This window comes from Garra rufa, chromosome 23 (genome assembly GCF_049309525.1).
Source record: "Garra rufa chromosome 23, GarRuf1.0, whole genome shotgun sequence".
Classification (NCBI taxonomy): domain Eukaryota; kingdom Metazoa; phylum Chordata; class Actinopteri; order Cypriniformes; family Cyprinidae; genus Garra; species Garra rufa.
Genome location: NC_133383.1, coordinates 24,562,848 through 24,578,784, shown reverse-complemented (window position 1 = coordinate 24,578,784; position 15,937 = coordinate 24,562,848). Strand labels below are relative to the sequence as shown.

General features: G+C 36.3%; 1 protein-coding gene across 1 annotated transcript in view; it reads left to right on the top strand.

Moving 5' to 3' along the window:
• letm2 (leucine zipper-EF-hand containing transmembrane protein 2) overlaps positions 1-3,627 on the top strand; it is a 14,309-nt gene extending 10,682 nt beyond the window's left edge. Inside the window, exon 11 of the mRNA XM_073829576.1 lies at positions 2,215-3,627. Coding sequence (XP_073685677.1) covers positions 2,215-2,268 — 54 coding nt within the window. The 3' untranslated portion in view covers positions 2,269-3,627. The remainder of the gene's footprint in view (positions 1-2,214) is intronic.
• Positions 3,628-15,937: the final 12,310 nt, after the last annotated feature.

Genomic DNA, 15,937 nt, shown 5'->3' with positions numbered 1-15,937 from the left:
CTGTAAAATTACAATATTGCCAAAGCTTTAAGTATATGTCGAGGAACATAATAATAACACTGTAATGTGTTCATAACTTAACAACTTAATAACTGTCTCTCTCTCTCTCACAACCAAACCCTGTTCCGGCGTTGCACAACCTGCATGGCTATTATTATTATTGTGGACAATTAAAAGGTCTCCACAATCTGCTTTTGTAGAAATATAGTATATTTCGTGCTACAGCGCACATTCTGTCAGATACAATTCTGGTCCCTCCGTGTCAACATACTGTACAACACACAAAGCACACGTACGTTTGCAAGATGTCTGTTAAAGATCTCTTGATCTGGAAAGCATCTGCTGTGTACAAATGTCTGGCAGACGTCTGCAAGATGTCAGTTTTACACACATTCTGAATCACAAACATCTAATAGAGGTCTATTTGACATCTGAAAGGAAACGTGTTACCAAGTAACAAAGTTAATTTCGAGCCCTGATACATATACATTTCATGAAACATTAAGTCATGAATATTTACTGAAAAGTCATGGAAAAGTCATGGAATTTTACTGGTAAAAATGTGTATGAACCCTGTATATAGTAGTTTTATTTTTAACAACTTTTGAATTTCTATCAAATAATAAAATGCAAAATTTAATATAGTAGTTATATTTTAAGGTTTTGTATTGTTTGTTGAATTTCTAACACGAATTTAGAAATTCTATTAAATATTAAAATGAACGATTTTATGTAGTAGTTGTAATATTTTAAGGTTTCATTTAATATAGTTTTATTTTTATCTTTAATTTTTAACATTAATTTAGATTTTCTATCAAATATTAAAATGAAAAATTTAATGTAGTTGTTGTAGTATTTTAAGGTTTAATTTAAAAAATATTTTATCAATTTAACAAATTTAGAAATTCTATCAAATATTAGAATGAAAAGATTTTATATAGTGATTTCAATATTTTAAGAGGTTTTCTATCTTTAATTTTAACACCAATTTAGAAATTCAATCAAATATTAAAATGCAAGTAATTGTAATGTTGTAAGAGGTTTCATTTAATATTGTTTTTTTTTCTTTTATTTTTAACATTAATTTAGATTTTCTATCAAATAATTAAATTAAAGATTTTATATAGCAATTGTAATATTTTAAGAGGTTTTATTTAATATAGTTTTTTTTATCTTTTATTTTTAACATGAATTTAGAAATTCTATCAAATATTAAAATGAAAGATTCTATATAGTAAGTGTAATTTTTTTTAAGAGGTTTCATTTAATGTTTTTTTATCTTTATTTTTTAACAAACTTAGAAGTAATATCAAATATTAAAATGAAAGATTCTATATAGTAAGTGTAATTTTTTTTAAGAGGTTTCATTTAATGTTTTTTTATCTTTATTTTTTAACAAACTTAGAAGTAATATCAAATATTAAAATGAAAGATTCTATATAGTAAGTGTAATTTTTTTTAAGAGGTTTCATTTAATGTTTTTTTATCTTTATTTTTTAACAAACTTAGAAGTAATATCAAATATTAAAATGAAAGATTTTATATAGTGATTGTAATATTTTAAGAGGTTTCATTTAATACTATTTTTTTTCCTTAATTTTTTTTTCATTAAAAAATGAATAAAATATTAAAATGAAAAATGTAATATAGTAGTTATAATATTTTAAGTTTTTTTTGTATTTTTTTTATCTTTAATTTTTAACATGAATTTAGAAATTCTATCAAATATTAAAATGAGAGCTTTTATATAGTAGTTCTAATATTTTAAGAGGTTTATTTAATAATGTTTGTTTCCTTTTATTTTTAACATTAATTTAGATTTTCTATCAAATAGTAAAATGAAAAATGTAAAATAGTTGTAATATTTTGAGAGGTTTAATTTTGTATTGTATTTTTCTCTTTCATTTTTAGCTTGAATTTAGAACTTCTATCAAATATTAAAATGAAAGATTTTTTTTTTAAATCTTTTATTTTTAACAAATATTAAAATAAGTTTATATATTAGTTGTAATATGTTAGGAAGTTCAACGCTATATGGTTTATTTATTTATTTATTTTTAGTTCTAAGCATGAGTATGTGTTATAGAATATATAAATGTCAGTCCATATAAATGCCTATTTATGCTTACAAGCTCTTATTTATCTATAAGTATATAACAGAGACCACTAGTGTGTATAAACTGCTGGCTTTTAATACCTGTTCTGTCCCATCAGGCTAAAGAAGCAGAGCTGTCCCAGAAGTCCAAGATGAGCGCCAATGGGATATAATATGGGTTCCATGTTTCCTCAGTCACCTTATTCTGTTATAAAAGAGGGTGGAGGCTCGAGTTTGGCCTCTTCCACCGCTGCTGCTGCTGCTGCTGAGGAAGCGTCTCTCTCACAGTCCAGGATTTCAGAGGCCTTGCCGTCTCACACCTCTCATACGGACCCGATGGACTAGTCGCATCACATCCTCCATAGGCATCTGGTCCTTAAGGATGAAAATGGTTTATGTTAGAATTTAGACATCACTCCAGCTTGATATCCGACATGTTTACATCTCCAATCCCCCTGAAGATTTGACAGTGTAAATTTTCTATGGAAAAAGATGCTCAACTCAGTCCAGCCAGGAAATGAATAAGGAACTCACAAGTCTTGCCACACCTTGCTGAACTCCATTTTGTAAATGTGTAAATAAATTGTACAATACCTGCATATTATAAGTGCTACTGCTTTATACAGTTGACTGTGCCATATGTTTGGGCTAGAAGGTGAAAGAAGTCATATTTTAATATGAGGGATGCATATTCTTGCATTCTGCAAATGGCAGATGAATTGTAAATGGCCAAGTATGTGGGTATTTTTATTTGAAATTTCAAATTCCCTTTTCTATGGGAATATCACGTTCACTCCCTCAGGAGATGCGATTAGTGGTGTAGCAATCAGGCAGACTCTGCAGTTTGGCACAAAATAAACTGTATTTAATTTGTTCATAATATGCTGCGTACCCCTTTGGATCATGCATTTAATTTTTTTCCTTGGTGGAAAACTTAAATGACTATTGATAAGTTTACGTTTAACTTATGGTTAAAAAAATACAAAATTCCCCCAAAGACATTTTGAATTGTTATTGTGTCTCATGTTGCACTGAATAAACCACTGGGAGGGAAAACGATATATTATGGCAATACTCTACAGTACTTTATAAAGTATTGAATCCCTCAGATGTTTGCTTTGTTTATTCCATAACCTGCCTTTAACTCAACTGAAACCTTAAGTGAGTTTGTTGTGTCTTTAACATCCCCGGTCCTATTCTGTCATGGTGCACTTTTGTTTGTTGATCAATTGTGTGAAACAGAAAATTGAGTTTGAAACTGCCTCTCATTGCATTAAGCAGCGTACCATCTTTGACCACTGTACAGTCAAAAAGTAAAGGTGCTCAGTGCTCATACCTCTTTTAAATGTGTTACACATGCACATCCCAAATATTACCCCAGTTTTTGTTAGTGTAATGTGAACCATTGTAATGGTTTTTGTTTTCAGAACTGACAAAATTTAAAGGCATAAATTCAGCCATATTTACAATCAAATGGTTTTTGTTTTTAGTTGGAAAAAATATTTCATTAAAAAAAGTTTCAAAAGTCAAAATGATTGCTGTGAAATTTATTTTCTCTTGAATCTGATAATCTAAATTTGTTGCAAGCTCATATATAACTTTTAACTGCACTCCAGCTGTAAAATTGGTTATTTTACCAGGGGGTTTACATGACATGACATTAAGTCATTTAGCAGATTCTTTTATCCAAAGCCACTTACAAATGAGAACAACGGAAGCAATCAAAATCAACAAAAGCACAATGATATGCAAGTGCTATGACAAGTCTTTGGTTAATTATATAATAAATAAACAGAAAAAGAATAGAGCAATAGTGTTAGAGGCCTCTTTTGTTAATTATATAGTACATAAAAACAAAAGACAATACAAGCAGTATGACGAAGAAGAGAGTGCAATTCTTCAGAGTCTAAAATGCATGTATAATTATCACATAATTCAAAATAAGGAGGCAGAAAATTTATATATTTATATAATTTCATATAGTTCAGTAACACACGAAGAGTGCCGTTTTTTTCCTTAAAAAGTCAGCATGACTACAAATCTGATTTTAGTCAAAGGGATAGTTCACCCATAAATGAAAATTTGTTATTTTTCTGCTTACCCCCAGGGCATCCAAGATGTAGGTGACTTTGTTTCTTCATTAGAACACAAACGAAGATTTTTAACTCAAACCGTTGCAGTCTGTCAGTCATATAATGGCAGTTAATAGGCACCAAACCTTTGAAAGTAAAAAAACAACAACGCATGCACAGACAAATCCAAATTACACCCTGCGGCTCGTGACGATACATTGATGTCCTAAGACACGAAACGAGCGTTTTTTGCGAGAAACTGAACAGTAGTTATATCATTTTTTACCTCTGATATGTCTGATATGTTTTTTTCCTGAGCACGAGCTCAGCATCCGGCGCATTATCTGTGTACGCGCTCTGGCATAGTATACGCAAACGCCAGAATGGGAAAAATAATCGCTTCAGACCCTCCACATTTTTACTAAGTTTATGGGTGTGTTGATATTCAGCTGAAGAGCAAGCATCCATAACTTTAAGCAATCAGGCTCAGAAGTTGGGAATCAGTGAACAGTCAACAGTCCCGGATGATTTCTCTCAAGCAAACGTAATCTTTTAGCTTTAAATCAGAATAAGCACAAGTAATTACCATGTTGAATAGCCGCTATACCCACAATCTCTGTGCACTGTGTAAACAATGAGTGTCGTATACACACGACAGATCGCTTCCGGTGTACACGTAACACGCCAGATGCTGAGCACGCACTCACGACAGTCGGACATTGCTGTATATCAGAGGTAAAAAATTATATAAATACTGTTCAGTTTCTCGCAAAAAACGATCGTTTCGTGTCTTAGGACATCAATGTATCGCCATAGGCCGCAGGGTGTAATTTGAATTTGTGCATGTTTTTTTTTACTTTCAAAGGTTTGGTGCCCATACACTGCCATTATATGACTAACAGACTGCAATGGTTTGAGTTAAAAATATTTGTTTGTGTTCTACTGAAGAAACAAAGTCCTGGTGCCCTGGGGGTAAGCAGATAAACATAAAATTTTCATTTTTGGGTGAACTATCCCTTTAATACTAAAAAACTTTTAGACAGCATATTTCCTGTTTTTGCTCAATTTTGAGAAACAAAAATCATTCCAAACACAGCCACAGTACTGTTTTGCGTGCTGTTCTCTGAGCAATATGATGATGTTTCGTTCCTGAATGAATCAACTGATTAAATGATTTGGTTCAATCGCAATGACACACTTATTAAAGGGATAGTTCACCCAAAAATGAAAATTTGATGTTTATCTGCTTACCCCCAGGGCATTCAAGATGTAGGTGACTTTGTTTCTTCAGTAGAACACAAACGAAGATTTTAACTCAAACCGTTGCAGTCTGTTAGTCATTTAATGGCAGTGGATGGGCACCAAACCAAAAAACATGCACAGACAAATCCAAATTACACCCTGCGGTTTGTGACGATGCATTGATGTCCTAAGACACGAAACGATCATTTTTTTTGCGAGAAACTATTTATATCATTTTTTACCTTTGATATACAGCAATATCTGACTGTCATGAGCGCGTGCTCAGCATCCGGAGCGTTACATGTGTACGCGCTCTGGCGTACTATACGCAAACGCCAGAAGCGATCTGTCGTGTGTATACGACACTCATTGTTTACACAGTGCACAGAGATTGTGGGTATAGCGATTATTCAAAATGGTAATTACTTGCGCTTATCCTGATTGTTCAAACCGATTTAAAGCTAAAAGATTACGTTTGCTTGAACGAACTTATCCGGGACTGTTGACTGTTCACTGATTCCCAACTTCTGAGCCTGATCGCTTGAAGTTATGGTTGCTTGCTCTTCTGCTGGATATCAACACACCCATAAACTTAGTAAAAGTGTGGAGGGTCTGCAGCAATCATTTTCCCCCTTACGGCGTTTGCGTATATACGAAAAACAATCGTTTCGTGTCTTAGGACAACAATGTATCGTCATGAGGCGCAGGGTGTAATTTGGATTTGTCTGTGCATGCTTTTTTTTTACTTTCCAAAGTTTGGTGCCAATCCACTGCCATTATATAACTAACAGATCGCAACGGTTTGAGTTAAAAATCTTTGTTTGTGTTCTACTGAAGAAACAAGGTCACCTACATCTTGGATGCCCTCGGGGTAAGCAGATAAACATCAAATTTTTATTTTGGGTGAAATATCCCTTTAACAGCGACTTTCTGCCATCTACTGGCGGTTTTAATTTCACATTCAAAGTATCTTTTCACTTTTAAAATAATTTCAAATATAGCTGCATTATCATGTGTAAATCTAAATGCCACTCCAATTTTGTTGATACTGATTTAATTTGTTTGGTAACAGCCTAAATGTATTATTATTATAATTTTTTCACGACTTTCAATTAAAGGAAAAAAATTGAGAGAGATAATGATATTGGCAGTCAGAAGAAAGAACATGTCAAATTTACTGTCCCTCTCATAGACGTGGCATTAGAAACACTCTTGCAGTAGCGTTACCTAGTATTTTCAACTTGATGAAAAGGTGATATAATACAAAGTATAGTGTTATAAATGTACATAAATCTTTTTAAAAATCTAAATATTAAAAACTTTCAAGGATTTATGATGAGTCTCGTGAAAAGGGTCCATTATGTGAGATGGTCATGGGAGAAAAAATGTCTTTGTTTCCTATTAAAATGTACATTTAGTCTCAAAACTAGTTTTTCCCTTAGAAATGTTTTGTTAGCTTGCTAAGCAATTGCTTTTGCATTCCCCCAAGAAACACTGTTTGCTTTCAAGATTACTGCATTTCGTCAAAACACTTTTGTATTCAATAAAACTTTACGTCACTCACAAAACTTTTGCGTTTCCTCAAGACACCTTGCATTCACTTATAAAACTTTTGCCCTTCCCTGAGAAACACAAGCATTTGGTCGCATGGCTTCTCATAAAGTTTCTCAGGGAACGGAGAACTTTTAGAAAAGAATGCAACAGCATTGGAATAGAATATAATTATCAATATAATTACACTTAAAAAGACAGTTCACCCAAAAAATTAAATTACCCTATGATTTAGTCACCCTCAAGGCATCCATAGGTGTATGTGACTTTCTTCTTTCAGACGAATACAATCAGAGTTGTATTAAAAAATGTCCTGGCTCTTCCAAGCATTATAATGGGAGTGAATGGGTGTTGAGATTTTGAAATCCAATAAAGTGCGTCTGTTCATTATACAAAGTACTCCACAAGGCTTTGGGGGGTTAGTAAAAGCCTTCTGAAGTGAATCAATGCATTTTTTGTAAGTTAAATATTCATATTTAAAACTTTATAAACCATAATCTCTAGCTTCCACTAACTGTCATATGTGCAGCTAGAGAATACAGTTTGTAGTTTTAAATATGAATATTTTTCTTACACAAACACATCGATTCACTTCAGAAGGCCTTTATTAACCCCCAGAGCCGTGTGGAGTACTTTTTTTATGATCAATGAAAGCACTTTATTGAACTTAAAATCTCAACAGCCATTCACTGCCATTATAAAGCTTGAAGGAGCCAGGACATTTTTTTAATATAACTAAAATCCCTTATTTTGTGCTTTTACCAGTTTAGCGGTTAAGTGCAAGCCTCACACTGTTCTCAACCATGTACTCTGACTGTATGTACAGACTGTGATTCCTCTGGAATGCTGTTCAATGGTTGATTGGCGATGTCTTCTCTGTGTTTTTTACTTTGAATCCATTTAAACAAGCTGATTAGCAGGAATGTCATCCAAGTTCTCATTCCTCAAATTAGTTCAGTGGAGCATTAGGCCAGAACTTACACCGCTCATGCTGGTACAGTTACATGAGGCTGGTCACAAGACTCCTTAACTTCTTTGAAGTTGCCTATAAAAACCTGACTGGGCTTTGATCATTATGAGGGTGTACATATTTAAGAGACTTTTAAGATCATTTTTTACAACCGTTCCTAGTGCTTCTATACTGAGTATGTGACAAATAAACCGATGACATACAGTTCCTTGCGAAAGTATTCATACCCCTTCATTTTTTCACGGTTTGTTATGTTGCAGCCTAATGTTAAAGTGCTTTAAATTACTTTTTTCCATATACAGTCAGGTCCATATATATTTGGACACTGACACACTTTTCATAATTTCGGCTCTGTATGCCACTAGAATAGTTTTAAAAATGATACAATCAAGATGAAATTGAAGTGCAGACTTTAAGCTTTAATTCAAGGGGTTGAACAAAAATATAACATAAAATGCTAAGGAATTACAACCATTTTTATACACAGACCCCCCATTTTCAGGGGCTCATAAGTAATTGGACAAATACATTTAATCATAAATAAAATGTTCATTTTTAATATTTTGTTGAGAATCCTTTGCAGGCAATGACTGTCTTAAGTCTGGAACTCATGGACACCTTTGTGGTGCTTTGCCATGCCTTTACTGCAGCTGACTTCAGTTGTTGTTGGTTTGTGGGTCTTTCTGCCTTTAGTTTTGTCTTCAGCAAGTGAAATGCATGTTCAATCAATTTGAAATCAGAAGATTGATTGCAGAATATTCCACTTTTTTACCTTTAAAAACTCCTGGGTTGCTTTTGCTGTTTGTTTTAGGTCATCGTCCATTTGTACTATGAAGAGCCGCCCAAACAACTCCATTTAACTGCATCTGGGCAGACAGTATATCCCTATACACTTCAGAATTCTTCTTGCTGGTTCTGTCTTCTGTCACATCATCACTAAACACCGGTAACCCAGTGCCACTGGAAGCCATGCATGCTCATGCCATTACACTGCTCCACCATGTTTCACAGATGAAGTTGTAGGCTTTGGATCATGAGCTGTTCCAAGCCTTCTCCATACTTTTTTCTTCCCGCCATTCTGGTACACATTGATTTTAATTTCAGCAGTCCAAAAAATGCTTTTCCAGAAGTGGCCTGGCTTTTTTAAATGTTTTTGACAAAGTCTAATCTGGCCTTGTTTGCACCTTGTGGTAAACCCTCTCTATTTTGCTCTGGTGAAGTCTTCTCTTGATTGTAGATTCTGACAGTGACACGCCTACCTCCTGGGCCTACCTCACTTGGTTGGATGTTGTAAAATGTTTTATTACCATGGAGAGGATCATCCAATCATCCACCATACTGTCGTCTTTTGTGAACATCCAGGCCTTTTTATGTTGCTGAGCTCACCAGTGTGTTCTTTTTCTTCTCAGAATTCACCAAACTGTTGATTTGGCCACTCCTAATGTTCCTGCTATCTCTCTGATGCATTTCTTTTGTTTTTGAAGCCTAACAATTGTCTGTTTTACTTGCATGCAGAGCTCCTTTGACCGCATGATGGGTTCAGAGCAACAGCTTCCAAATACAAATGGCACACTTAGAATCAACTCCAAATCTTTGAAACAGCTTTTGAGTCAACTGTCCAATTACTTATGGTCCCTTAAAAAAGGGGGGAGGTACATATTAAAGAGCTGTAATTCCTTAACCTTTCTACCAATTTGATGAGACTGCCCTAAAAATTAAAGTTCAGAGTGTGCACTTTAAGCCCATATTCATTGTATAACTGTAACTTGAATATGTTTTGGTCAACAGCTAAAATAATAAAAATTGTGTCAGTGTCCAAATACATATGGACCTGACTGTAAATCTACAGTCCATACACCATAATGGCAAAGCAAAACACAGATTTGTGACATCTTTGAAAACTGATTAAAAATAAAACACTGAAATAAGTACATTGCATAAGTATACACACCCTTAACTCAATACTTAGTTGAAGCACCTTTACAGCCTCAAGTTTTTTTGGGTATGATGCGACAAGCTTTGCACATCTGCATTTGGCAATTATTTGCCATTCTTCACCTCACCTCTCAAGCTCTGTCAGCTTGGATGGGGTCTGGCAGACATTTTCTCCAGAAATATTTGACTGCGTTCAAGCCAAGGCTCTGGCTGGGCCACTCAAAGACATTCACAGAGTTGTCTACAAGCCACTCTTGCTGAGCGCTTAGGGTCATTGTCCTGTTGGAAGGTGAACCTTCTGCCCAGTCTGAGGTTCTGAATGCTCTGAACTGGGTTTTCATTAAGCCTATCTCAATATTTTGGTGCATTGAGCTTTCTGACGAGTCCCTCAGTCCCTGCTGCTGAAAAACAGCTCCACAGCATGAGGCTGCTACCAACAAACTTTACCTTTGGGATGGTACTCTGCAGGTCATGAGCAGTGCTTGGTTTTCTTCAAACATGATGCTTGGAATAGAGGTTTATCAGACCACAGATTCTTGTTTCTCACAGTCTGAGGGTCCTTTAGGTGCTTTTTTTGCAAATTCCAAATGGGTATTCATATGTCTTCACTGAGGAGAGGATTGAGTCTTGCTACACCGCCATAAAGACCGGATTGGTGGAGTGTTGCAGTCATGTTTGTCCCTCTGTAAGTTTCTCCCATCTGCATATACAGGGAGTGCAGAATTATTAGGCAAGTTGATATTCTTGTCATATTTTTTTCCCAAGCACATTTGAATAATTCCAAACCACATCAATCTTAATAACTACTATTCATTTTGTATTTAATTGTTTATAATTGATATATAATTGTCCATGAAGGCTGGAAGTGAAAAACTCTTTATTTTCAGGTGTGCAGAATTATTAGGCACATTTTCTTTTACAGATAAAATGAGCCAAAAAAGAGATTTACCTCAGACTGAAAAGTCAAAAACTATTAAATGCCCATGAGAAGGATGCAATACTAATGCAATACTGCAATTTGCAAAGTTAAGGCATGACCACCGGACAGAAAAACGCTTGTTGCATCTGCATTGTCAGAACAAACAGGTGGAGGAGAAAAGATGCATGTTATTTGCAAAAAAAGTAAGAATTAATGTTAAGAATCAGATATGAAACCATCAGGAACCATTTAGTCTCCAGCGCCACCGTTTTCCAGAACTGCAACCTACCTTGAGTCTCCAGAAGTGCAATGTGTCAGGTTCTCAGAGACTTTGCTTGGGCAAAAAATCCTAAAAAATGACCCTCAATTAATAAGAATAACATTCTGAAGTATTGTCAAATACATAGAGATGGATTTTTCTAGGCTTTATAGAAAGATGAGTTGAGAGTGACTCTTGAAGGACCAGCACCACATCCTCTTGTAGCACTCTTTCAAGTTTATCCTCCAGAATCTGGCAGTAAGTTTTGGGACTTCAGTTTTAGTCCATCTCCTATCCTGAAATGTCTGTCTTGCAGAGAGGGACCAAAATAAACTCTTAAAACTTACTGCCAGATTCTGGAAAATATATTTTTGAAAGAGTGCTACAAGAGGATGTGGTGCTGGTCCTTCAAGAGTCACTCTCAACTCATCTTTCTATAAAGCCTAGAAAAAAACCATCTCTATGTATTTGACAATACTTCAGAATGTTATTCTTATTAATTGAGGGTCATTTTTTAGGATTTTTTGCCCAAGCAAAGTCTCTGAGAACCTGACACATTGCACTTCTGGAGACTCAAGGTCGGTTGCAGTTCTGGAAAACGGTGGCGCTGGAGACTAAATGGTTCCTGATGGTTTCATATCTGATTCTTAACATTAATTCTTACTTTTTTTGCAAATAACATGCATCTTTTCTCTTCCACCTGTTTGTTCTGACAATGCAGATGCAACAAGCGTTTTTCTGTCCGGTGGTCATGCCTTAACTTTGCAAATTGCAGTATTGCATTAGTATTGCATCCTTCTCATGGGCATTTAATAGTTTTTGACTTTTCAGTCTGAGGTAAATCTCTTTTTTGGCTCATTTTATCTGTAAAAGAAAATGTGCCTAATAATTCTGCACACCTGAAAATAAGGAGTTTTTCACTTCCAGCTTTCATGGACAATTATATATCAATTATAAATAATTAAACACAAAATGAATAGTAGTTATTAAGATTGATGTGGTTTGGAATTATTCAAATGTGCTTGGGAAAAAAATATGACAAGAATATCAACTTGCCTAATAATTCTGCACTCCCTGTATGATCATGGAGCTCAACTACAGTGACCATCAGCTTCTTGGTCACCATTATAACCAAGGCCCTTCTCCATCAATTGCTCAGTTTGGCCAGCTCTAGGAAGAGTTGTGGTTGTTTCAAACTTCTATTAAAGTTAACGTGAACCTGTGAACCTTCAATACAGCAGAATGTTTTCTGAATTCTTCCCCAGATCTGTGCCTTGATGCAAGCCTGTTTCTGAGCTTTACATGCAGTTATTTTGACCTCAGGGCTCTGGTTTTGACATTTTGACATTTTCAGCTGTTTGACCTTTTCTTTGAGAGGTGTGCATACTCATTCAAATTAATTTGCCAGAGTTGAACTCCACTTGAAGTATAATAACATCTACAAGCAATATGAATGCTTCTGAGCTAAATTTCAAGTGTCCCAGTATGAATACTTATGCAATGGAATCATTTCAGTTTTTTATTTTTAATAAATCTGCTTGTTACAAACCTGTTTTGTGCTTTGTCATTATGGTGTATGGAGTATAGATTAATTAGATTAGATTCAACTTTATTGTCATTACACATGTACAAGTACAAGGCAACGAAATGCAGTTTAGGTCTAACCAGGAGTGCAATAAGCAGCAAGTGCAGGATATAGGTATAATTTATAAGTTAAAAGTGCACTAATGGGAGATATGTACAGGGAGAAACTATGGAAATTATTTACAGATGAAAGTATTGTGGACATAATTTACAGGCGCTATTAACAAGTAGAATGTACAAATAGATGAGCATAGTATGCAGGTTGTTGTTAACTATAATCAGGAATTGCAGATTGATGCGAACATAATATACAGGTAGCTGATTACTAAAGCAGGAATTACCAAATAATACTTTACAAATGTATAGATACATATAAAAAATTTACAAAATGTATATGTGCAATGGAAATGTGCATTTATAAATGGATATGTACAGTGTAGTGCAACAGATTAAGTAGTGCAATGGTAATGGGGAGACTGTAGGGGTGTGTGGGGTGGGGGGGGGCAAAGGTGTCAGTGGGGGGCAGAGTTCAATAAGGAGACAGCTCTGGGAAAGAAGCTGTTCCTCAGTCTGCTGGTTCTAGTCTTTGGGCATCTGAAGCGCCTGCCGGAAGGCAGGAGAGAAAACAGTTTGTGGGCGGGGTGAGAGGAATCCTTAAGAATACTGCGTGCTCGACGCAAACAGTGTTTCTTCTGAATGTCCTCAATGGATGGGAGTGGAGTCCCTATGATGCATTGGGCAGTTTTCACCACCCGCTGCAGTGCCTTACGCTCCACAGCAGAGCAGCTTCCGTACCAGACTGTGACAGGATGCTTTCTATCGTGCAGCGATATAAGTTCACCAGGATGGCTGAGGACAGCTGGTTCTTCTTAAGTGTTCTCAAGAAGAAGAGGCGCTGGTGAGCCTTCTTGACCAGGCTGGAGGTGTTGGTAGTCCAGGATAGGTCCTCTGAAATGTGGGTCCCCAGGAACTTAAAGGATGAAACAGACTCAACAGTCATCCCATTGATGTGGATGGGATCATGTGAGACTCTTCTTCCCTTCCTGAAGTCCACAATGAGCTCCTTGGTTTTGGTGGTGTTAAGGAGCAGATTATTGTCTGTGCACCACGTGGCCAGGTGCTGAATCTCCTCCCTGTAGGCAGTCTCATCGTTGTTGCTGATGAGACCGATCACCGTAGTGTCGTCTGCAAACTTGATGATGGTGTTAGATCCATACACAGGCCTGCAGTCGTGGGTGAAGAGGGAGTAGAGAAAGGGGCTCAGCACACAGCCCTGTGGTACACCAGTGTTCAGTGTGACGGTAGTGGAACAGATGTGACCTGATCTAACATGCTGAGGTCTGTCAGTCAGAAAATCCATAACCCAGTTGCAAAGTGAGGTGTTAACGTCCAGGTCTCTAAGTTTAGTGATTAACTTAGATGGTCTGACTGTGTTGAATGCTGAGCTGAAATTTGTGAAATTCGTGCATAAGTGTTTGTATTGTCCAGGTGTGTGAGTACAGAGTGCAGCGCTATGGAGACTGCATCATCTGTGCTCCTATTGCCACGGTAGGCAAACTGGTGTGGGTCCAGTGTGGATTGGAGGGAGCCCTTGAGGTGTGAGAGGACCAGCCGCTCGAAGCACTTCATAATGATGGGTGTGAGTGCTACAGGGCGGTAGTCGTTCAGGCATGTTGGGTTGGAGTGTTTCGGCACTGGCACAATGGAGGTGGATTTAAGACATGCTGGTACAGCTGCTTGGGCAAGGGACATGTTAAAAATGTCTGTGAATACCCCAGCGAGTTGCTCTGCACATGCCCTCAGTACACGGCCAGGGACACCGTCTGGTCCAGCAGCCTTGCGCGCATTGATCCGACTCAGTGCGGTGTAGACGTCTGAAGAGGCAAGAGTGATGGGTGAGTGGTCGGTTGAGGGAGTGATTTTGGTGGCAGTGTCTATATTGTCTCTCTCAAAGCGAGCATAAAAGTCATTAAGCTCGTTCAGGAAGAAGACATCGGTGGCTGTGGGGGTGGAGTGGCTGGGTTTGTAGTCGCTGATGGCCTGAATGCCCTGCCACATGCGTCGAGGGTCAGAATTAGAAAAGTGCTCCTCTAGCTTAAGTTTGTAGCAGTGCTTGGCCTTTTTGATGCCCCTCTTCAGATTTGCAGAAATGCGGAAGCAAAGTAATTTAAAGCAGTTTAACATAAAGTAGCAACATAAAACATGAAAAAAATGAAGGGGTATAAATACTTTCGCAAGTGTAAATGTGAAAAATATAGCTGTTTTACAATTATTTGTCTATTGAAGCTAATGCCTTTAAATGCTTTGTCTTGAGTTCCAAAACGCATCACTGTGAAGTGATAGACGGGTCTCGGCTTTCACAAATATTAGTGCTGGGAGGCTATATTTAACCAAGGTGAGAAATAAGGCATTGAAAATGATCTTGCATTTGTCTTAAAGGGATAGTTCACCCAAAAATCAAAATTCTGTCAATAATTACTCACCAACATGTCGTTCCAAACCCAGACCTTTATTATCTTTGAAACACAAATTAATATATTTTTGATGAAATCCGCAAGCTTTCTGACCCTACATAGACAGCAACACAACTGATACATTCAAGGCCCAGAAAGGCAGTAAGGACATTGTTAAAATAGTCCATGTGACATCTGTGGTTTAACCGTAATGTTATGAAGCTACTAGAATATGTTTTGTGCTCAAAGAAAAGACAAATAACTTTATTCAACAATTTCCAGGAGAGTACCACGACGCATTTTAGCGAATTTTATTAAAATATCTTAATTTGTGTTCTTGAAGATAAACAAAGGTCTTACAAGTTTAGAACAACATGAGGGTGAGTAATTAATGACAGAATTTCCATTTTGGGGTGAACTGTCTCTTTAAAAATGTGAAAGTGGAACTTAAGTGACATCTAGTGGTAACAGTGTAGGACTACATCTCTCAGAACATCCTACATATGTCAGTAAACAGAGCAAACAGTGGAAAATCTTTTTGATGACTTGTTTCAAGTCCCATGGTGGAATTTTTTCATTCAAATTTAAAAAAAAGTGGGTGGTTAGTGCTAGTAGGTATACAGTATGTATAATTTGGGGATTCCCTAAAACACTTGCTACTGATATAAGTCTGCTTTTGAAACCATTAGTAAGAACGAGGCCATGTGCACACATCTTACTGCACAGAGAAATCTGCCTTTTCTGTAAAACTAAACACAATATATTCATCCTGAAACCAATCATTCATATCTCTTTATCTAAATCATTATGCTTTCTTAGACAAATGGTGGCACTCTGGCTGCTGAAAAACACACTAC